This window comes from Cinclus cinclus, chromosome 30 (genome assembly GCF_963662255.1).
Source record: "Cinclus cinclus chromosome 30, bCinCin1.1, whole genome shotgun sequence".
In the NCBI taxonomy this organism is placed as follows: Eukaryota; Metazoa; Chordata; class Aves; order Passeriformes; family Cinclidae; genus Cinclus; species Cinclus cinclus.
Window position 1 is genome coordinate 1,122,068 of NC_085075.1, and position 24,053 is coordinate 1,146,120.

General features: G+C 52.5%; 1 protein-coding gene across 1 annotated transcript; it reads right to left on the bottom strand.

The window, feature by feature from the left end:
• Nucleotides 1-10,566: 10,566 nt before the first annotated feature.
• LOC134055042 (keratin, type II cytoskeletal cochleal) lies at nucleotides 10,567-19,859 on the bottom strand. Its single transcript, XM_062511163.1, has 9 exons — nucleotides 19,473-19,859; nucleotides 18,520-18,728; nucleotides 15,919-15,979; nucleotides 15,205-15,300; nucleotides 14,354-14,518; nucleotides 13,753-13,878; nucleotides 12,170-12,390; nucleotides 11,639-11,673; nucleotides 10,567-10,754 (listed from the first exon to the last, which is right to left on the bottom strand). The coding sequence occupies exons 1-9, from the start codon at nucleotides 19,857-19,859 to the stop codon at nucleotides 10,567-10,569; spliced, it is 1,488 nt and encodes a 495-aa protein (XP_062367147.1).
• Between the last annotated feature and the right edge of the window lie 4,194 nt (nucleotides 19,860-24,053).

Below are 24,053 nucleotides of genomic sequence, written 5' to 3' on the forward strand. Positions count from 1 at the left end.
TTCCATGTTTAACAGCCAACAGAGACCAGAAGGTGGGGCTGGTTTCACCCAGACATAAACACCACCACCCCAACCAGCCAAAGAGCAGAAAGACAACTCGGGGTCAAAAGTTGTTCCCCAGGAGCATCTCCCCCCTCTCCATGGACTGAGAGCACTTTAGGCAATTCCTGGAGATGCCAGAAGAGCAGGAATGCTCCAAGAGGTTTTTAAAATCAAGGAAGATGGATCCCAAGAATCAGAGCTGACCTTTTGGAAAGGCTCATTCCAGATAAGGGAAAGCAGTTGGGCTTTATCTCCATCCCCTCTCTGGAGCAGAACCAGCAGGCCAGAGCTACCAGGGCAGGGAGAAGCTCCCAAGCCAAGGTTTGGGCTGGGTCAGCCAGGCTGGAGATGCTGAGATCTGCCCAGCTCTGCAATTAAACAGCCAGAGACAACGAGGCAGGCCCCAACCAGGACTGTGCTGAGCTCTCTGAGCTCCTTTTAGGCTGGATCCCAAAAAAAAGAGCTCAATTCTCAGAACTCCCACACAGCTTCATCCTAAAACCTTGAGTGGCTTTTGGGGTTGCGTGCAGGAATTTCTCCTCCATGGAGCAGAACATGTTCCCAGGCCATGGGAATGCCAAGAAAATCATATAAAAGCACTTTTAGAAGAGTGATTTTCAAGGCTAAGCCTTATCTCATTGCAGCCAAAGGAATTAAGTGTTCCCACCCAGAGCCCTATTGATATTCCAGCAAGGATGGGACTGAAAATCACCTATTTCTCCAGGAAATATTTATTTGCCTTTCCTGCAGGTTTTTGTCACTCTGAACCCACCTCTTTCACTGAAAAATAAATCCATTTACAGTCCAAACTCACAGGGATTTGCCCAACAGTTCCAGCAGAAAGGAATGCCCAGGCCTGGTTTGCCTGGCAGCACTTCCCCATGGAAGACACTCCTGCAAGTGATGAGAGGTGTCACTCAGCGGAACTGATTTTTGGGATGACAAAGGCTGCACAAGGATCAGGATCTGCTGCAGGTGCTTGTGGGTGACTTCCATCAGCAGCTGCTGGGGCTGGGCATTTGGAGGTGGAAGAGGAAGCTTAGATTAATGTTCCTGTTTAATCATGGGATATCCTGAGCTGGAAGGGACCCAAAGGATCATCAGGTCCAGCTCCTGGCCCTGCCCAGGACAATCCCAAGGGTCTCACCATGTGCCTGTGTTTAAGCTGAATAATGAGGAGCAAAGGGATGTCTTTTTCCTCCTCTTGCACGTATGAGGAGTAAACCCCCAGGGCTGTGCAGAGGGGGAGTTTGCTGTGCTCAGAGCTCTTTCAACCAAATACAGTATTTATTCCAGGCTTTTAGGGAGAGCAGAAGCCAATGCTGTAGGAAGGAAGGTGAGACCTCTCCCTCTTCGGAGACTCTAGAGGGACCTAAAGACCAACTTTTGGGCAGATTTTAATTAAAAAGAGTAGAATCCCACCTTAAGTGGATCAACTTCAGCCAAATGTGTTCATTTAGGATGTTTGGAAACCCCAACTGGCTCAAATCCTTCCTTCTCCTCTCTGTGTCCAGTGACATCCATCATCTTCCTGAGAGGAAAAGGGAGTAAAAGACTTTAACGGAATAGGGAAATGTGTGTCCTTGAAGAGAGCAGCCCTGGGAATCTGTAACCTCATTATCTCATTATTATAGCATTTAAACCTTTATTTTCCATTTCCCAAACCCTTTGGGTGCTCCAGGACACACAGACTGTACCTCTGTGAGCAAGGCCAACCTGAAAGCCAACATGGAATGCCTCATCAAAGGGCACTGAAGAGCCTCTGTAAAGAGGTAACAGCTTTTCCTTTGTTCTTCCTCCCTGCTATGTCCCTTCAGGGACTCTGTGGAATTGGGCTCCCACAACCCATCACTGAATCCCAGAGATTTTTGGTGTTCCAAGCGTACTGCTCTGGATTTCAAAGGTATTACTCCTGCACTATCTGGGCAAGATCCCACAGAATCTGTTCCAACCTGATGGGGAAGAAAGATGCCAAGGGTTTCATTCTTCAGATTTCCAAATTTGTATTAAAAAGGCTTTTTAAAGGTTTATTTTCCCAGCTCCTGCCAGGTTTCCCTGTGACACATCCTCTGTCCACTTCTTGCTGCTGCTGAGTCACTCGTGTCCCCAGAAGCAAAGGTTTGGCCTTAAAGCTCCAGATCTGGGACTGCAGCCCCAAAATCCCACCAAGGGTTTGATTAGTGACTCATCTCCTCACTCTGTTTGTATTCCTCATGTTCTTGCTCTCCTCGATGCAAGGAACCAAGAGGAACCTCTGGAATGACAGCAGCTTCTTGGACACAAAGACTGCAATTGTGGAGGTGATCCAGACCCTGCCTGGAACAGGGGAACACGTAAGCCCAGGGAAGGATGACTCAGGACACTGAGGCATCCAATGCAATCCCAAGTTGTGGTTTGCCAAACTTTTTCCAGAGCATGGGAACAATAAAGGCAGTTCTGATGGGATTTGGATGAGCTGCGCCTCTCAGGCTCATGAGTAACCTGAGCACTGAGTGAAGGCTCTGGTAAAGCCAGTGACTGAGCCACCACCAGTTGTAACATCAGTGAGGACACAGCAGAGACCATCACCTCTGGAACTGCAGCAAATCCCTCCCAGACCCCACCTCCCAGGGTGTCACACTTTCCAAAGCATTTTCCAAAGCACTTTCCAGCATTTAATCCAGGCATCTGAGGACCCAAATGCCTCTCTGGTCAAAAGATCCTAAACCCCCAGGGTTTTCCCCAAACGGGAGACCTCCCATGAATGAAGATGAGGTTTTGTGCATCCTCAGGTCTCATCCAGCTGCAGGCTCAGCCATGGCTGTGTCCAGCACCTTTGGCAGCCCAGCTTAGATGAACTGGAACATTCGCCACCATTGAAAGTGTCCAAGGCAAGGTTGGAGGGGGCTTGGAGTAACCTGGGATAGTGGAAGGTGCCCATGGCAGGGGTGGAACTGGATGAACTTTAAGGTCCCTCCAAATCCCAACCATTCCATGATTCCACAATTCTATTTGGCTTAACTGATTCAAAACCTTTTAGATTTGGATAGGGTTTCTTTGGAGTCTATCTGACGTTTCCAACACATACCCCTGCTGCATTGGAGAAGCTTCAGTGTCATGCACTGCCCCCTCCTCCTTTGGGATCAGACCCCTGCAGACCCCTCCTCCCACAGCCCCTCCCTCAGATTCCTGCCCAAAAGCACTCCCAGGCCTGGCTGTGTCAGTTGGCTCATCCAAAGCAGAAGGGATTCCTCAGGATGAAAACATGGACAAAGGAGCTGCAGCCAGAGAGCCCCAAAACACAACCAAAGTGTGGAGCAACATGAGGATTGAGGAGAACCCTAAGGTTAACTCAGGCTCCCCTCCTGCCCAGATCCCCTCAGGATGTCCAAGAGCCCTGGAGCCAGAGCATCCAAGAGCTCCCAAACACCTCCAACAAAGCTGGGGATTGTGGCTCTAATCTCAACCAACCACAGCACAAGGAAGAGGAAAGAAATATGTGGAACAAAACCAAGCCCTTGATCTGAAACTTCCACCTTTTCCTTACAAAACACAATCCTTCCACACAGGGACATGGCTCTAATGCCACCTGGTCCTTCTAGGGACCCAACACATGCAGGAGAAGCAGGAAGAACCCAATCCCGCCACCACAAGGGCACAGTGAAAGAGGGGAAGGCCCTGCCCCAAACCAGGTGGGATCAACCTTCAAATGAGGGACAAAGAGATGCTGCTTTTCCAAGGATTTGGCCAATGAGTGTCTAGAAAAAGCCACCACATTCCAGGCATTTGCTTTGGTTTAAACTAGTCATCAATTTCCTTAAATGAATGAATGTGTTGGAAAACACCCAGATCAGCAACCTGCAGGCAAACCACCTTGGGAAATAGATTTGGCCCTGCAGATGTTTCCTGGCATTAAAACACAGCATTCTACGTTTTTCTAGGTAGAACCAACAACAAAATAGTCATTTACCCTTAACCTGCTAGTCGGATTCATTAATTCTCAGTAAATTCCCATTTATTGATGGGAGTTTTATTAATCAGCAGGTTGAGACACTCTTTCCTTTAAATCTCTCTCTTGAAAGCAGAGGGACCAATGCAAAATTAGGATCTCCTTGGATACAAAGCATTTTATGCCTTCGATGTCTCAATTTCAGTTCACCCAGACAGTAAAAAAGGGGAAATTTCACCTGAAAATAATTCACCTGATCCAAATTCCCTAATTTTTGTTGTCCTTACACAAAGCCTAACTATGGCCCCCGTGACTTTAAATCATTCCTCAAATGAATAGGAGAGACCAGGTGCTGCTCTGGCTGCCAAGCACAAGAAATGTTAATTAGTCCCCATTCTTTGCATCAAAAACATTTTGTGGAAGTTTTGTGCAGCCTTACCCCATTTCCCACACAAATAAAAGGAAAAGGTGTTCTGCAGAGGGAACTGCACCTAGGAATCTGCTTCCAGCACCAAGCCCTCTCCCAGCACTCACAGGGTACTGCTGCTCCTACTGCATTGGCTGTGGCCATGAGAAGGGAATTTTGTCTCTTCCTTTGCAGGTCTTCCCAGGAACTGTGTCCCAGGGGTGCTCTGGGCTGCTCTAGCAGCAGAAAATGTGATAGCTCCTAGTCAGGACCCAGAAGGGCTGCTGGAAGTTGTCCTCCAGAACATGGACAGGGTTTTGGTACAGCCACAGCAGGGTTCAGCTACAGCGGTGCCAACTTCTGTTCCAGGCTGGGCAGAGCCTCCCAGCCCTGCACCACCACCCCATCACCATCATCCCCTGAGCCACCACCACCCCCACCACCCCAGGATCTCACTACAGAAAGCAAAATCCACATTTACAGATGGATGGAGGAAGCAGAATGTCCCCCTTCTACATTTTCTTTCCCTCCTCCTGACTCAGAATTTCAGATTTCCAAGTGTTCAGAAGGTATTTGAGGGCACACAAAAGCAGTTCTGCTGCAGAAACCTCTCTGAAAACGCATTTGTTTTTCCACAGGCTACAAAACAAGAGCAAGGTATCCCAAAACACTGTCTGGGGAGAGGGAAAAAATCAGTTTCATTTGTTTCACTTGTGGCCTGAAGGAACTCAAAGAATGAGGGAATTGTGTTGAACTCCAGCAAAACCTCACATTTTCCCACACAGGTCCAGGGATGAGCAGAGCCTGTGGACACACACCCAGGAGGAGCTACTTGTCCTAAGGAAGGTGAGCAAGGGACTTGCTGGTTGAACTTGACCCTTCTGGTTCGGGCTTTTGGATGGTTATGGTGACTTCTTCCCACAAGGCAGCACAGGAAACAAGTACAAGCAGAAACTGGCTTTGCTCACACTCCAATCAGACTCCAAATCCCAGGAGCTGGAGCACAGTCACTACACCAACCCTGAGGGCAGCCCCGAGTCTGCTCTCCCTCCTAAAATTCCTCTTTCCATCCCCAATGTGTCTCCAGGACACACAGAGAGTTCTCTTTGACAAAGCCGAACTGGAAGCCAAGGTAGAAAGGCTGGAAGAAGAAAGTGAATTCCTGAGAATATTCTGCAGAGATGTGAGAGGCTTCCCCAGAGCTGCAGCAGTAATTCCCATTTCCCAGCTGGATTTAGAAGCTGGTTATGCTGGGGGAGCAGGGTGCAGCCCAGGGCTCATAACTAATTCATTGTGAAATGATCACCACAAATGGGACCCCACTGGACAGTGGGGGTGACACCAGTTTGGGACTGGACTGGGTGCACAGCCCATGTCCTCGCCAGCAGCTCCACTGCCAGCAAACCTGTGGGTAGCTAGGCTGAAAGGATAGTGCAGGAGGGAATCTTTCCCAATGACTGGCAGCTGCACTGATTACCAAGGAGTGGAAGCATCTGTGTGTGCCAAATCAGTTTGGGGAACAGGAAAGAGTGGGTTAGCTGGCCACAGCTAAAGGCAGTTGCAGTTTTGAATTGGAGTAAGAGCAGGAGGCTGCTGGCTGTGCTGTGAGGAGCTAAGGGATGTGTGATCATGCAAGGGGCAGATTTGGTGAGATGTTGTGTGAGGGACAGACAGGGTTGGGTGGCTGGGAAAGGGACAGCTTGGGGTTTAGCCAGTCATGCAGAGTGGAAGGAGGAGTCAGAGCTGTGTGGAACTGCCTATAAGAAAAGGAAACAGTACTGTATGAAGCTGCCTTTGAGAAAATGAGCCAGAGTTACCTGAGAGAAGTCTATGAAAGAAAGAGTATGAGTTGTGAGAGAAGAAGGCATGTAGAGTCTTCTACTAAAGGACTGGTGGTGATACCAGCTGTGTCCATCTCCACATAATAAGTGCAACACAGGCCCAGATCCTGGGCACTTCTGTGGTCCTGCAGAGGGGCAGCAGCTGAGATTCACACCTGGATGGAACCATTGAGGGTGCCAGTGCTCAGCACAGGGATGTCACCTGCAGGAGCTGGGCACAAGCCCAGGCCTGGCTGGAAAACAAGGTGAGAACACGTGGAAAGGATGGGGTGGGGCCCACCTCTCTTCAGGCCAACTTCAACCTCACAGAAACAACCCCTAGTCCCTGATCCACTGTGGTTTAACTCAAAATGTGTTTTGGAATGTGCCAGGACACCTTTTGAGCTGTCTATGGGACAAGAAGCAGCCTTAAAGCAGAGGGAGGAAAGATTTAGATGGGATATTGGGAAGAAATTCCTGGCTGTGAGGCTGGGGAGGCCCTGGAATGGATTTCCCATTACATTAGGACTGCCTCATCCCTGGAAGTGCCTAAGGCCAGGTTAGATGGGGCTTGGAGCAGCCTGGGATAGTGGAGTGTGTCCCTGCCCATGGCAGGGGTGGGATGGGATGAGCTTCCAACCCAAACCATTCCATGGCTGTGATTTTAGTTGGAGGAGCTGAGTGTCACTGCAGGCAGAAACACAAAGAGCCTGAGAGAGGCAAAACCCAGGACAGCTGAGCTGGCACAGATAGTCCAGAGACTGCAGGGAGAGTTCAGGGTTGCCAAGGGTCAGGTGAGAAATTAGGAGACCCAAGGACCAAGTGAGAACTTGGGAACACAATGGCCAGGTGAGCACAGCCATGTGTGGGAAATTTTGCAGGGAGGGCAGATTTGCTGCTCCTGAGAATTCCACAGCAGCCTTTCCTGGTATTGGAGCAGCTTGTAAAGGTTCTTTAGGAGCTGCTGCTGCACCCAGAGCTGTGACAGCCCCACTCCTGCCATCCCTGATGGCCAGGACTGGCCATGTCCCACTCCCTGCAGAGTGCCAAGCTTGGGGCCACTGTGGCCAACACGGAGCTGTTTGGGGCAAGCACTGTCATAGAGGCAAAGAACAAACTCTCTGAGCTGGAAATGGCTCTGGAAAAGACTGAGGCTGACCTGGCCCTGCAGCTCCGTGAGCTCCAGGAGCTGAGGAACCTCAAGCTGGCCCCAAACATGGAGGTTGTCACCTTCAGGGAGCTGCTGGGAGGGAAAACTCCTGGACAAAGTTATCCCAGAGCTGTCCTTATCCACCAGGCAGTCCTGCACAGGTCAGCTCATCCTATCCAGCCCAACAGAGCTGCCAATCCCACTGTCCCAACAGTGGGACATGGGATCAGGCTCACACTAGAGGCCAAAGGGGTTGGAATTTACAGACAGACAAATAATGTGATCCTTTTTCCACTCTCCACAGACTCTGTGGGGAAGGTGCCTTCCCATTATCTCCTGTAAGTTTGAATATTCACCTACCAAAGTCTGCTCCAGGGAATTTCCTAAGGTGGATTCTTTTTCTCTGCCTCTTGTAGCCACTTTAGTCTCCCAGCGAGGTCTCACCTACATCCCAAAGCCTGGATTTGGAAGTGCCCCAGGAGCAGCACCCAGAAATTCCCACTAGACCAGCAGGGCTGGGATTGGAGCAGTGTGGTGTCTGAGCAGTGCCCATGGGAAGGGAGTCCGGGAAGACCTGTGGATCATGGCAGTGCTGGGAACAAAGCCCCACATTTCCCATTGCATAGAGATAAAAAAGGGTTATTTCCATGTCTGAGATTTTTGCTAATTTTTCTGGGGAATCCAGGAGAAAGAAAGGCTTAAAATCCCTCATCGCTCCCATTAGAACCAGAACTTTGGCATAGTTCCCTTGTCTTTCTATTCCCACAAAGTGCAGGGATTAAAAGGGGGGTGGGAGAGAGGGGAGGCAGCTTCTTGTCCTAGGACCTGACCTGGTCCTGCTCAGCTCATTGGAGTGATCCCCCAGCAAAGACCTCCCCAACCCCCAGTCCATCCCATCCCACTCACCTCTTCCCAGGAAGACAGCAGGAGCACCAAATCCCACCATCTTCAGGAGGAGGCTGGAAAAGTTCCTCTCCTTGTGGTGCTGCCCTTTATAACCTCATCAAGTCCATGAGGCTTCCCAGATGGGCATTTCCCTCCTTCCCACCCCACTTCCCCCCTGCTCAGGGGAGCTGAGCCCAGGCCCTGCTGCTTTCAGGCCATTTCATACCTTTGAGCCATCAGATAAAATTCTCAACCAGGACTTGATAATCTTAAACTTTAACAGTTCCATGAGTCAACCTTGGAGCCAATATCCCATCCATCCCTGCCCTCTGCACTGGGAATCCATTCCCCCTTGTCCTGTCCCTCCATCCCTTGTCCCCAGTCCCTCTCCAGCTCTCCAGGAGCCCCTTTAGGCCCTGGAAGGGGCTCTGAGCTCTCCCTGGAGTGAGGTGAACACCCCCAGCTCTCCCAGCCTGGCTCTGGATGGTTTCCAGCCCTTGGAGCAGCTCTGTGGCCTCCTCTGGACTCTCTCCAGCAGCTCCTCATCCTCCCTGTGCAGGATCCCAGGGCTGGAGCAGCTCTGCAGGTGGGGTCTCACCTGAGCACAAGGGGCACAGGGGCAGAACAGAGCAGGTGGGAGGTGCTGGGTGCTGGCTAAGAGGCAGTTGAAGAATCCATCAAGGATTCATACTGCATCCCCGAGGAATTGACGTTCCCAAGTGACCCCAAAGCTTCTGGCGGCAGCTCCACAGAGCTGTGACACCACCAGGACTTGTTCTTCCCCTGGGCTGGGACACAACCTGCCCTGGATGGGCCCAGATCCCCCGGAGCCCCACAAGCAGCAGGAATTGTGTCCTTGCTCCAGAGGATCCAGACCCCATTGCCCAGCTCTGAGGAGTCTCAAACATTCCCAGGATGGAGTAGAGCTGGGAGAGAGACAGTGTATCAGCAAAGCTGGAAACAAAGCTCCCCACATTTCTCATTGCACTGGGACACAAAATGATCTTTTCCATACTTGGGATTTTTGCTGTTTTTGTCCAGAGAATCCAGGAGCAAGAAGGGCTAAAATTCCACTCCCCCCTCCCATTAAAACCAGATTCCATTTCAGTCCTGAGCTCAAACCATGACTCTGAACAAACTCACCCCATCCCTCTGCCCAGGCAAGACTCCAGGCAGGAATGAGCTGTGCAGGCAGCAAACCCCAAAACCTGCCTGTCCACAGCCCTGCTCCAGGTGACAGAGCTAGAGCAGGCTCTGGACACGGCAGGAAGGTGACTCCTGGACATCCTCCAGCGCCCCTGAGCACCCAGGGCAGCACAAAGAACTTGGCTTAGACTGGGCATGCAGCTGAAAGGGAAACTTTATTAAAGGACTCACAAGAGACTAAAAAGCATAGAAATCCAACCCAAACCCCAATGCCAGGACAGGGCTGAACATTAACACAAAAACTGGGAGTAGGTCCTTGGAGTTAACTCCCTAAAATCTTTCCCTACTACAGTAACAATTTCCCTGGCATGTTGAAGACCCATTTTGGCAGGAACAAGGGAGTTTTTGGAATGGGGCATCAACTGAACCCCCTCTGTAGGAGACTCTAAATATCACTAAATACCCCGAAATAGGGAGTGGTAAACAGAGACACCCAAAAATAGGGAATTTATCTCCCACTTCAGTGGGACACATGGAATTTGAAGCAGTTTTAGATCCCTCAAGCTTTGGGCTTCATTTGAAGAGAGGGAAAGGGTGGGGGAAGTTCTTGAGGAATTATTTTGCTATGAGGAGCCTGAAATCAATCTGTCTGTGCTGCCTTTGGTCAGAAATAGCTTCAGCCACAGGAGAATGCTGAATCCCAGCCCTGAGCCCATTTCCAAAGAAAGTAAGGGGAGACCCAAACTTGTTTTCTTCCTGGTATATTTAAAAAAATCTAACCCAGGTTGAGCCCTCAGCAGGGGCTGAGGAGCCTGAGGGATTACAGTCTTACAAAACCTGTTAAGGAGAGAATCTTCAGGGCTTTTGCAGAAGCACAGCAGAAATGTGGGATTTGCCTTTCCAAGAGTGAAATCCAGCCTGGAGCAGGCGGTACCAAGCATAAGTGTAACACCAGGGATACCCCACCTGCATCCCAGGATAAATTTCACCCCACAGGCTTGATCCTGCTCCCAGAGGAATGGTTCAAATCCCAGAGTGCAGAATCATGCCCAGACAGGGCAGGGGCAGAGCCTGGGCCTCAGCACTGCAGGAGTTTTGCAGCCAATTCGTCCTGCAAAAGGCACCAAGACTTTTCTTTCCATGGTTTCCCTCTCTCGGGTGCTGGGAATGCTGAGCTCCATCCCTGGAGTTACTTCCTGACGCTTCTCCGGCTGGATGAGGTGGTGGTGATGGTGTAGGACTTGGAGGAGCCTCCAGAGGAGAATCCGAGAGCTCCGCTGCCCATTCCTGCTCCCAGGCTGAGGCCTCCTCCAATCCCTCCTCCCAGGAATCCGCTGGAGCTGGAATATCCACCCCCGCCACTGGAGCTGACCACAGCTGGCACGGGAGAGGAGCAAAGGGAACATGAGCACCTGCAACCTGCCATCCCATCCCATCCCATCCCATCCCATCCCATCCCATCCCATCCCATCCCATCCCATCCCATCCCATCCCATCCCATCCCATCCCATCCCATCCCATCCCTGCAATGGGCAGGGACACCTCCCACTACCCCAGGCTGCTCCAAGCCCCATCCAACCTGGCCTTGGACACTTCCAGGGATGTGACATCTTGGAAATCCATTCCAGGGCTTCCACATCCTCACAGGGAAGAATTTCTTCCCAAAAACCCATCTAAACCTCCCCCTTTTCAGTTTGAAGTCTTTGCTTCTTGTCTTGTCACTCCATCATCCAACCTGGCTCAGGATCCCCTGAGCTTGGAGAACCCCAAGAAAACCCATGGAGAATCCTATTTCACAAACACAGTTTATCTCCTGGTGGCCCAAAGCTGTAGGAACATGGTTCCCCAATTCCCAGTGGGGATTAAGTGTCTGAAAATCAGAGCCACTGGTTTTGAGCATCCCTAAGAGAGCAGCTCCTGCCCAAGGTCCAGGCCAGGTGATAATCCAACACTTCCCAAGCTGGAAGAACACCCTCTGCCATCAATGGAGCACTAATTCCCAGCCCAGGGGAATTTCCCATTTCCCATTAGGGCTTTTCTATCCATACAAAATTGGGAGGAAAGGAAGATCAATGATGGCCCAAGTCTAATTTCATCTGGATGAGTTGGAGCTGAGCTCGGGATGGAGCTTCAGCACCACCCCCAGTCTCAGGCTGCTCCCACTAAGGAGGGGCTGAACTGGGTGAACTGGGACACTCTGAGCCCCCTTTTCCATGGGTTTAGAATGAGGTGGAACCGCTAAAACAACAAAATCTACTCACAGATGTTGACGTTGCCAACTCCATCCCCAGCCAACCTGTTGGAAAAGACAATGGGAAGGGTTAGACTGAACTTTCCTTGATCCTGGCGGTCGAGGAGGAAAGAAGAGGCAGGAGTTACTACTCCAGCTGTACCTGATCCAGGGAGGATCCCTGGGCCCAGAGCTTTGTTCCAGCCCAGCATTTACCAGTTCTGTATCACCATGGGGGGCAGGAGGACAGAACACAGAGGTTCTGTCCCAAGTCCACAGAGATTTCCACTTGGAAGTCTTCTGCCACAGCATCAAACATGATTGAAACCAATTTTTTCCTTCTTTGCTTAGCTTCCCCAGGTTTTTTTTTTTCCCAGAATCTGCCAGTTTGGCTCTTCAGCCAAAGCATTTCCAGGACCAGAACTCAGTTTTTCAAAGGTTTTCTTGTCTGCATTTCCTTGTGGAAATGGGAATTGGGCTCTCACAGTGTCCCCAGGCAAAGGGAGGAAAGGGAACACAGGGAATCTTTGCTCACCAATCCCCCCCCTCCCCGTGTCCTCACCTGCTCTCCTCGCCCTCCAGCAGCTTCCTGTAGGTTGCAATCTCAATGTCCAGGGCCAGCTTGACGTTCATGAGCTCCTGGTACTCCCGGAGCTGTCGGGCCATGTCAGCCTTGGCTTTCTGCAGAGCGGCCTCCAGCTCCTCCAGCTTGGCCCTGGCATCCTTGAGGGCCAGCTCCCCACGTTCCTCAGCCTCAGCCACGGCCGCCTCCAGCTTCGCTCGCTGCAGGGACAGAGCGGTCGCATCAGGGGGCTCCTGATCCCTGGAGGAGGATCCTGTGCCCCAAACCTCTGGCACTGCTGCCCAGACCCCATTTGTGGATCTGGAGCTCAACTGGATCCCTGGGACATCATCCCTACCTGTTTTTTTGGGCACTGAATGGAGATGGAAATTCATCTCCTTCCAAGGTGTCCCACAAGGAAGATCAAGTTTCTTTCCACTGGCTACACTTTTTTCAGGTTATCCTCAGCTTCCCAGTCCCCCACATCCCAGAGATCTCTTGGGGTTCAGGAAAGCTCAGGTTTTCTCTCCTAATTTCCCCAGAGCTTGTTTAGAGCCAGGCAGTCTCTAGCTGAGATGTGGGCAGGTGTGGACTAGAGTACACCTGGAGCTACCAAACACCCAGATCCAACCCAAGACCAGCCCTGTGGGGCCCCAGGGAACCTCCAGCTGTGCCCCCACAGCTCCCAAACCCCCACGTTTGGCAGGAAGGGCTCCCAAGAGGTTCTGTGCTCCCATCCATTGTCCAAGGGAGCCCCACCAGGGCAGCTGGTGCAAGAGCCTCCCTGCCCTGAAACCAAATAATCCGGGATGAATCATCAGGTTTATCTGAAGTTTTGGGAGCTCCAGGCCAGGCCTAAGCCACAGCCCTGATAAAGCGATAAAACCCCAGTGAAAGCAAACAGAGCTCCCCAAATCTCCGTGAGTGTGCCCAAACACGGTGCTCCCTACTGGGAAAGGGAGTGGACAATGATCCCAGCAACAGGACGGCATGAGGATTGTGTGGGGGACCCTCTGTGTCTCAGGGGCAATTTCTACTCATCCTCTCCCAAAATCCACCTTCCTGGCAGGATCGTCCTGCTCCCTACACTCCCCCTCCCCCAGCAGAACTGAAATGCTCCAGGATGAGCAGTAGAGCCACCCTGGAATGGTTCTTACAGACCATGGAATTGTGAAGGCTGGAAAAGATCTCCAAAATCACCAAGTTCAAGATGTTCTGTGACACCCAGACTCCCTGAAACACCCTTAACATCACAGAATGTCCAGAGTTGGAAGGGACCCACAAGGACCATGATGATTTGGCACATGACAACCCTAAAAATCCCACTAACCCTGAAATTCAACACCTGAGAGTGTTGTCCAAAGGTTCCTGAAGCTCTGGCAGCCTTGGGGCTGTGACCATTCCCTGAGGAGCCCCTGTTCAGTGCCCGACACTCTCTGTGAGAAGAAGCTTTTCCCAGTATCCCACCTGACCTTCAGCAGACACAGCTCCAGCTACTCCCCCAGATGCTGGCTCCAGTCCCCAGAGAGATCAGTGCCAGATCCCAGCTCCCAGGGAAGGACAGGAGAGGGGCAGCTCCTCACCTGGGCCTTGGCATTCTCGATCTCCCCCTGGATCCTCTGGATGACCCTGTTGATCTCCGTGATCTCGTTCTTGGTGTTCCTCAGGTCATCCCCGTGTTTCCCAGCTGTCACCTGCAGTGCCTCATACTGGGACAGAGCAGTGGGACACAGAGAGATGGGGTGAGGATGGCAGAGAAGGAGAGGGACAGAGGCCCCCCCACTCATGGCACAGGAGATACTGGTGCTGACAGAGCTGCAGATCCTGGAATCATGGAATGGTCTGGCTTGGAAGGGACGTTAAAGCCCATTCAGTGTCATCCCTGCCATGGGCAGAGACACCTCCTATTATCCCAGGCTGCTCCAAGCCCCATCCAACCCAGCCTTGGACACTTCCAGGAATGGGGCAGCAACAGCTGCCCTGGGAAATTCATTCCAGGGCCTCTCCACCCTCACAGGGAGGAATTCCTGCCCAATATCCTATCTATCCTTGCCCTTTTGCAGAGGGAAGCCATTCCCCCTGTGTCTCACTGCTTCAGGCCCTCTCCAGCTCTCCTGGAGCCCCTTTAGGCACAGGAAGGGGCTCCAAGGTCTCCCTGGATCCCTCTGCACTCCCAAAGCTCACCTTGCTCTGGTACCAGGACTCGGCCTCGGCGCGGCTGCGGTTGGCGATCTCCTCGTACTGCGCCTTCACCTCGGCGATGATGCTGTCCAGGTCCAGGTTCCGGCTGTTGTCCATGGACAGCACCACTGAGGTGTCAGAGATCTGGGCCTGCAGCTCGTTGAGTTCCTGCAGGAAAACCAAGCCCATTAATCAGCGAGGTTTCAGTGCCCCTCTTTAGGAAGCCAGTTAGAGAATCCAAGGAGAGAAGGGAAAAGGAGGCAGATAAGAATTCCATCAAGATAATAATTAATTAGGAGGGAACCAACCTTGCAAAGCACAGAGCAACAACCAACAGCACAGCTAGAGCTGTTTATACCAACTTTGGCAGCAGGGCTGCTTATCCCACTGTTAACCCATTCCTTAGAGAACAACCCAACTGGTTGCAGGACCTGGAGGGGCCAAACTCTAGCACCTCTCCCAAGGATATGTGTGTCCAGCTCAGGCAATCCCTGAGCTTGCAAACAATGGGGAGGAGGAAGAAGTCTGGAATAAGCAGCCTTTCTTCATTCCTATCACACAGCACCACCTCCCCCAGTGCTAAATCCCTAAAAACCGTTCGTTTTCCTTGTTTTCATACAAACAGCATCCCAAATACAATGTCTGTCCCATTATGTCTGCGATCCATCCGTCCATCCCACATCCCAGACAGGGAGAAATCCGTGTGACAATCCGCAGGAATTCAGAGGAATCACTTCACATGCAGGCATAGTTTTTGCTTATGGAAGACTCTGTGAATCCATCACCTTCCCCACGTTCGTCTTCCCAGCCAGCATTCCCTGTTCCCCCCTCTGAAGAAGCAGAAGGGTCCTCACCGCCTCATGGAAAGCCCTCAGGAAGTTGATCTCATCCGTCAGAGCATCCACCTTGGCCTCCAGCTCCACTTTGTTCATGTAGGCAGCATCCACATCCTGGAAAAACAAGGAATAACCCACTGAAATTGTGGAGCTTTGATGTCTGAGCCCACCCAGCCCCTGGTGGCTTCCAAAGGAGAGATGCCCAAAACAGCTGCAGTTGTCCCTGTGGCACCCCAGGGCCTACAAATCATCTCCCAGGGTACTGATTTCTGCAGGAGTGCAGATCCTGAGAGTCCTGGGGATCTTCTGGATCCCTGTTTGCAAGTTCAGTGTCAGGTCAGACATGGAGACGTCAGGAAAGATCCCAAAGAAAGATCTGGCATTATCTCTGATATCCCTGGGACCCAACACCTCCTCACCTCCCCTGAGCTGACTTTGGATGGAATTCTGCCCCTCAGAGCTACAGCAGAGCTGGAGTAAACTGTGAGTAGGGCAAAGAGTAAACTGTCAGTTGGGGCAAACAGGGGGGTGGGCTGCATACACTGCTGAACAATCCCAGGGAAGAGCCATGGCTGCCCCATGCCTGGAAGTGTCCAAAGTTGGATGGGGCTCTGAGCACCCTGGGCCCATGGAAAGTGTCCCTGCCCACACCAGGGGTGAGAAAGGGGTGGACTTTAAGGTCCCTTCCCACCCAACCCATGTGAGGATTCCCTGCCCCACAATGATACTCACCTTCTTGAGCACCACAAACTCGTTCTCAGCCGCCGTGCGCTTGTTGATCTCATCTTCATACCTGTCAAAAAAAAGGGATTTCTGTGAAGTCAGAGCCTGGACAAAAGGAAAAACATCCCAGTGGAAGGTTATCCCAGTTCTCTATCCTTCCATTTCTTGGAAGCCAGCCCAGCAATTCCTCAGCACTGGTGCACCAGTGGTGCCACAGGTCTGCTCTGGATGAGCTGCTCCACACTACCACCACCATCACCTGGAAATCATTCCCTCCCTGCTCTCCCATAACCCTTACAAATTCCCTGTGCTTCAGAATATTCCTGCTCCCACTCCTCCTTTGGGGAGGGCCCAGGCTGTGCACCCACTTTGTCACCAACCCTTCAGGGAGTGAATTCAAAGCAAGAGAGACACAAACAGATCCCACACAGTCCTCTGGGCTGATCCCAGCACCTGCTGGAGCTGCTTCCACTCTGCACTTCCCTATTCCAGACTGTTTGGAATATTTTGCAGGTGTTGAACACATGACACTGTCCTGGGAAGAGCCAAAGGTAATTAATTACCCTCATTCTTCCCCAAAGCCTCACTGAATTCCAGTCTTGGTGACTCCTTTAATTGTTGACCCTCAGATGAGGGGCTCACCTGAAAAACCCCAGGGGCTCACCTAAAGTTCTCCAGCAGATAAAAATCCCTCTCTGTGAATTTTACAGGACCACCGCTGATTTGCAAACATGGATCTTGGAGCTCACCTGGACCTGTCTGTGCACTCCCAATCTGCCCAAACATCCAGCCCCAACCTGCTCTGGGGATCTGGGAATACTGCAAGCCATCCAAGGAGCAGAGCAGGAAGCACTTTGGCTGTTTGGGAATTGCTGCTGCCAGGTTAAGGCTCTTTATTTACATGGGCCCTGCATGGTCAGAGCTGGAATTTGCCTTCCAAAGCAGGAGCTACTTTACTTTCCCAGCTTCCCTGCCTCTCCCTCCTGCTCCCACCTGGAACTGTGCCCACCCACACCAGGACCAATGGACGTTGCCCCTTTGGAGGTCAGTGAGCTGCCAGTGCTATTCCAGAGGAATAAATCCCATGGAAATGACGCAGAGGCACCACCTCCGCACACAAGGGATCAGCAGAGAGAGGTAAAAACATGGAATTCTTCCAGAATGGATCATCACATTCCTCATTTCCTGGAGGAAGCTCCACCAAGCCAGTCAATGAACTGGTAAAGCATGGAATCTTGGAATAACTTGGGTTTGTAAGGACCATAAAGCCCATCCCATTCCCACCCCTGCCATAGGCAGGGACACCTTCTGCTATCCCAGGTCACTCCAAGCCCCATCCAACCTGGCCTTGGGCACTTCCAGAGATGAAACAGCCACAGCTTCTCTGGGAAATCCATTCCAGGGCTTCCCCACCTCACAGGGAGGAATTTCTTCCCAAATCATCCAATATTGTCCCAGCATCTCTCTGGAAGCCCAGGACACTCTCACCCCTTGGAACTGAGCCATATGGCCAGCATGATCCCAGCTGGCTCCACACCCTCTGCCAGTACAGTTCCTGAGGGAGGGACTGGGTCTCATCCCTGGAGCTCTTCCTCCCCTAAATATCACCTGGGAATTCCCATGGGAGCATGACTTGTGGAAAAGAGGCCACAGGCACCCCCAGACCACATCATGGTTTAGGTTTTCCATCTATAAACGAGTTTTTCTCCATGTAAATGGGGAGCAGCAGGTTCTAGTGATTGCATCCTCACTCCCTCAGCTCCTAATTCTTGCTTCCCTTCTGTTGGCACATAGAGGGTTTGGCTTTCCAGGGATCTGTAGGCTAAAGGAATAAATCCATGAGTCTGTGGACTGAATCCATGGGAAATGTAACTAAATGTTGGGTTTTAATCCCTCTGGCTGCAAACCAGCTCCTTGCAGAGATTCCAAGGCCAACTGTGGATGAAATAATGGAGGTGAAATAAGCAGGCAGGGCTGGGGGAAGCATCATTCCCTAGCAGCTCTTTGGGAATCTTGGTATTGACTCTCCCTAAACACACCCTGGGGATTATCAGCTCTGTTTGTTTGCAGTTCCTGCCTGATCCAGTTTGCCAGCTCAGTCCTATTCTTCCCTTTCCTTCTCAGAGGCATTTCCCGGCTGGGCTGGGACAAAGGCCACCTTTCTTCTGGGGCTCCTCCCAAGTGACACTGAAAAGTCACTGAAGAATTGCAGGGCAGCTGCTCCATTCCCTGCCCAGGGAATGAGCCCAGAGCTCCTGTGGAACTCTGGGGCTCCGGCTACACCAAAGAAACACTTCTGACCCTGAGGAAGCCCCAAAGCCACCTCCAACTCCAGGGAGGCCCCAGAATGTCACCTTCAACCATGAGTAGGCCCCAGAATGCCACTTCCAATCCTGAGGAGGCCCCAGAGCAAAGCCAAGAGGATGGAGGTACTGCCCCATGCAGGAACAAGGTGCCAGAAACAAAGAGCAAGAAGAACTGAGGCAGCTTTCCTGGACTAAACCCCTCATTCCTGGCCAGAAAACATCTCCCTCCCTGGCAGGGAAGCCGGGGACATACATGCCCAGCCGGCAGCTCCACCACCCTGTTAGGGGGACACCGATACTTTACTTGGTCTTGAAGTCCTCCACGAGGTCCTGCATGTTCTTGAGCTCTCCCTCGAGGCGCCCCTTGTCCGCCAGGAGCCCGTCCAGCTGCCGCCGCAGGTTGCTGATGTAGGTCTCGAACATGGGAGCGATGTTGCTTCGCGTTGTCTTCTGCTCCTGGAGGAGGCTCCACTTGGTCTCCAGCATCTTGTTCTGCTGCTCCAGGAACCGCACCTGGGAGAGAGCACAGGGGTCATTTGGGATGGTGGGAGACAGGGGGAGCTTCCACCACAGGGCTGCACGTGGTAATCCTATCCCAGGAATTTGGGTGTTCGTGGGAAGCACCACAGGAGGGTCATGGAAACCGTGCTAAAGAGCCTGGCTGCTCTGGGACGGGTTGTGACTTTGTGGCTTTGAGGTTTTGGATTAAAGAAAAGCAGATACTGCTGGGCTGACACTTGACAGAAACTTGCCCCAGACCTCAAACCCTCAAAGTGCTCCAGCTCCAGGGCTGGATTCCTCACATTTTGGGGATGCCAGAGCAGGATTTACACAAGGTCAGTTAATGCAAGTGAGCCAGATTGGGCAGGACAGCATAAACACCCAGGGCAGGCTCTGGTTCCATCTGCTCTCTTGGGACAGGTTCTGGTTCCAGCTGCTCTTCTGGGACAGCTCCCTCCAGGAATCTCTTCCCTCCCCAGATTTGGTGCTGGGGTGGGGGTGCAAAGCCTGCACCCCCATCTGGGCAATCCCAGGTAAACCAGGGCTGCAAAGGCAGCCCGATCAAGGTGAATACCTGTTCTGTGGGCAAGGCCAGCAGGACTTTAACACATCGAATAATAAGAATTATTTCATTGCAGTGGGCAAATCCCACCACGTTCTCCAGGACTGACCCTCAGCCCGTTTGTGATTACACCAGTTTTGGGTCCCAGCAACCGTTCAGCACCTCCAGAGCTCTGAGCCATCCCAAGCCCTCACCTTGTCAATGAAGGAGGCGAATTTGTTGTTCAGGGTCTTGATCTGCTCCTTCTCCTCCTTGCGGACCCTCTGGATGCTGGGGTCGATCTCCAGGTTGAGGGGCGTCAGGAGGCTCTGGTTGACGGTGACCTCCTGGATGCCGCCGGGGCTGAGGCTGCCCCCGAAGCCCGCTCCCCCATAGCCGTACCCCGAGCGGACGCTGAAGGAGCTGCCCCCTCCCAGGCTGATCCTCTTGCCGGCAGAGCCCAGGCTGTAGAGGCTGGCGCTGCCGAAGCCGCCGGCGCGGCCGAGCCCGGAGCTGCGGGACGAGGACACGGAGCTGACCCGCACCTGGCTGAGCGCGGGCCCCGCGGCCGAGCGGGAGCTGAAGGTCACCGAGCGGGACATGGTGCTCGAGGGACGGGACGGTGCGAGCGCCTCGCTCTTGCAAAGCTCGGGGAGGCTGTGCCGCAGCCCAGGGCAGTGAGAGAGCTCCCGCTGCCTCCCCTTTTATCCGCTAGACGAGCTGGGCTCGGCCCAAGGGCACACCAGGGATCATTTTACTGCTCGGGCTGGGTGTGCCTGGCTGCATTCCCACCCTCCGGCGGGACGAGGGAAGGGCCGCAAGGAAGGGACCGGGCGCACCTGGCCCGTGTCCCGCTCTGTTCTCCGCCACCTGCGGGGTGAACCCCGAGCCCTGCTCCCCGTTCCTGCGGATTCCCCGTGCCAGGACGGTGTTGCAATGAGCAGGGGATACATAGGGAATACACACGGATTTTGGAAGTGCTGCAGGCGGGTTCTTCCCTGGGCACGGCCCAAAACTGATAAAGGGGCCCCGGCGCCACGTCCTGCCTGTTTAATATAAACCGGGGCACTGTCCGAGCCCTGCCAGCGGCACCCAGAGCCTGCCCGCCCTGGGGGATTGTTTGACCTTCCCTCTCCTGCTAATCCCTCAAATAAGTCCTTAAAACTGGCGTGGGTTAGGATGGTTGAATCCCACCCAACATTTAGTCCACAATCAAAAGAAGACAGGATTAAAATTCTGGCTCAGCATTCTGGGTCCCTACTTGAATTGTGGGGTTCTATGGAGGAAAAGCAGAGAAAAGATAGGGTTTCAGGGTTTTCACCATATCCAAATAGTCCCAGAGAGCTTCAGCCCTTCACTATCAGGTCATAAATTCCCCAAGAGATTTCAAAGTCTGGCCTGAAAGTGTCACCCTTCCACTTTTCTGTCCCCAGGACAGGGAGATAAAGCAGGCTGCAAACTCGGCCTGCTCAAAATCCACCCATCCTCCTCTGGGGGGAGAGGAGAAGCCTGACTGCTGCAGGGAAAGTCTCATTTTAGAGGGAAAAGGGGGAATTCAATCCAGGAAGAGAGAGATGGGGCAGGATTCCTGCCAGCCCTGCACCTGGCTTGGCTCCCACCATCACAGGTTGGAATCAATGATCTTAGAGGTCTTTTCCAGCCTAATTGATTCTGGGATTATAAAAATAATCCATTGAGTGTAAACGAAGTGGAGTGTTACAGACATGCCCTGCACCTCTGCTGGGGCTGCAGGACAGGACAGGGATCTCTGCATGCATCCCCAGCTGGGAACACAGCAGTGTCCAGCCTCACACAGCCAGGCTGCTCCTGAAGAGTGCTGGGATGCCCCAAGGAAACGGAGATGGAAGCTGAGTGTGGGAAACAAGTCCCACCTGGCTCTGGCTGTTACCAGGTTGGATTCCAGCCTGGATCAGCACACAGGGACTTTTCACAACATGAGAGGCACAGGAGGAGCAGTCCAGGGAGGTGAATCCATCCAGGCAGGTGAATTCCAACCTTTTGCCACAAAAGCAAAGCTGCTCCCAGCAGCCTTCAGGAATCCAGTTTGGCACTGGGAAGCTGAATTTCACCTTGGATTTGGGTGAGGGTGAGTCTGTCTTCATCCCAAGTCCAAGCCACCTTCCCTGCACCACGAGCAATCCAGGTGGGACCAGGAAGCCTCACCCCCTGCTTGCTGTTCCCAGTTTTTCTCCCTCCCCCTGCCAGGTGGATATTCCCTGTTTGAGCCCAGGCTGAAGCCAGGTGGGGCAGGGCAGGACGTGGCCACCAGAGGTGTCCCAGGGTTTGTTGTGTTATTGTTCCATGGCAACCCGGGATTGTTCCACAAACCACTCTGACCAGTAAATTCCTCCCAGCCCTCGTGAGTGACCCCAGGGACTGGGGTTTGGTGACACAAAGCTCACTTTTGACTTTTTGGGGAAGTGATTTCCCTGCCTGCCGTGCTGGGAGTCACATCCCCCCTGGCCCTGCACACCTAGGACTGGCTCCTATGCTCCCAGAGCAGCCAAACCCCCACAAACGACCAATCCCTCTATGAATCCTTGGGAAAACAAGCCTGGCTTGCAATTCCAGTTGGAAAGTGCCCAAAAATATTAAACAAAACCAAATATTGTCATGGAAGAGGAAAACTTTGCAGGTGAGTGTAATTATGTGTTGGGAATGTGTTCTTGTGGGGTTTCCACACTTCCTGTGTTATCCCAGGGGATCCCTCCCACTGCCTGCCTGGATTTCCATGTTTGGATTGATAGCTTTTGGGAGCAGGACCATCCATAGGTTCTGTTTGCACAGGTCCTGCTGGGGGTTCCTGATCCAAAGGGCTCTGGCCCTGGATCCCACATCTATTGTCCCACCACCTCACAGTGTCTGCATGGGCTCATGGCTGGGGAGTGGATACGGGATAATGGGATCAGTCTCCAGGCTCAGGGAGGCAGAAGGGTCTGGGTGATGGAAACCTCCCAGAGGGGGCACTCGGAGCTGTCAGAATCCCAGGATTGCCGAGTTTGGAAATGTCCTCCCAGATCATGGTATCCAAGCTGTGACCAATCCCCACCAGAGCCCTGAGTGCCATATTCCTTGGATACCTCCAGGGATGGGGACTCCACCACTGGAGTGCCTGACCACCCTTTCCATGGAAAAATTCCTCATGATGTCCAAAGAAATTCTCCTGATGTCCAATGGCACTGCCAAGCTCTAATTCCTGCAAAACCCACCCAAAATCAATGGGAACACAACAACAGTTTTCCCAAGACCCTGAAGATCTCCCCATGCTGCAAACCCAGATCCCCCTTCCAGGATCAAAGTAGCCACATTAATCAAAATTTCCAGCTTATCATAATTCCTGTGAGTAGAGACTGGTCAGAGGGAACTTGTTCTCCTGGATCCCAGGGGAAGATGTTGGATGTCACCAGGCAAGAGTTGACCTTGATGATCCTCGAGATCCAGCTCAGGATATTCGACAACCGGAGGCACCGTCTGATGCACAGATTATTGGGGTGAGGTGGCCATTTATCAGGATTTTATAGATTCCAGGCCCATTTCCTGTGTCGCCAGCCATAAAGTCAATGGAATGACGCAGCTCCAGCCCAGAGCTCGGTGACAGGGAGTGCCCTTTCCAGCCTGGCAACAGCTGCTGATCCACAGGGATCATGTGTTCCAAAGGTTGGTGCCTCCCTCCCGCCAGCGCTTGGGGCCCTGTGTCCCACTGAACATCCTTTAATCGGTGCCTGGTTTCGTTTTCTGCCCCTGCCACTTCCCAAGCACTACAACAATTCCTGTGAGCCCAGTGGGATTCCCCCATTGATGGGAGTCATGGAATGCTTTGGGGTGGAAGGGACCTTAGGGTTTGTCCAGTGCAATCCCCTGGCAGGGACAGGGACACTTTCCATCATCCCAGTCCCACCCTCTGAGCCTCATCCCACATCAACTGAATGGGCCAAAATTCTCCCATCCCAAGAAGTGGCTTTTCTGAGGACCTGAATTCCCTGCCATGGACTCTCCCTGCTCCAGTTCCTTTGGCAGAGACCAGTGTATTGTTCAGGCTGCACCTTCACATGCACTTACACATGGAAACTGCATTTTCCTCCCCACTTTTCCAGCCCTGCACCGAGACAGGAATCAGAGCTCTGCCAGAGGCTCCCAGGTCCAGGCTCACCCTAACTGCTCCAAGGCTTCCAGGAACTCCTCATCCAGGAAACTCCTCATCCAGGCATTTCTCCTGCTGCAACACAGCAAAACTCAAATATGAATTATCACAGGGACCAGAAGGAACAGAATCATGGGATCATGGAATCGTGGAATGGTTTGGGTGGGAAGGGTCTTTAAAACCCACCCAGGGACACCCCTCCCACTATCCCAGGCTGCTCCAAGCCCCATCCAACCTGGCCTTGGACACTTCCAGGGACGAGACAGCCACAGCTTCTCTGGGAAACCCATTCCAGGGCCTCCCCACCCTCACAGGGAGGAATTTTTTCCTAAATCATTCAATATTCTCCATAAGTCTCGAGGCCCGTCAGGGTGCCCAGGGCACTGTCTCAGATTGCCCAGGGTGACAGATCCAGCTCCATGTTCCCAAGGCTTTCCACAAGCTCCTAATTCCCTCCAGGAGCTGCATTTCACCTCTCCTCTGGTTCTGCCCACCCTGCTGAGGCTGGGAAGTTCTTGGCTCTGCTCTTGGCCACTCCTGGAAGCTGCTGGTCATGAAATCCATCCCTGGCAAACAACTCTCGGAGCTCAGAGTTGCCCACACTTGTCCTGTTTGATGCAACCCAAAAGGGCTA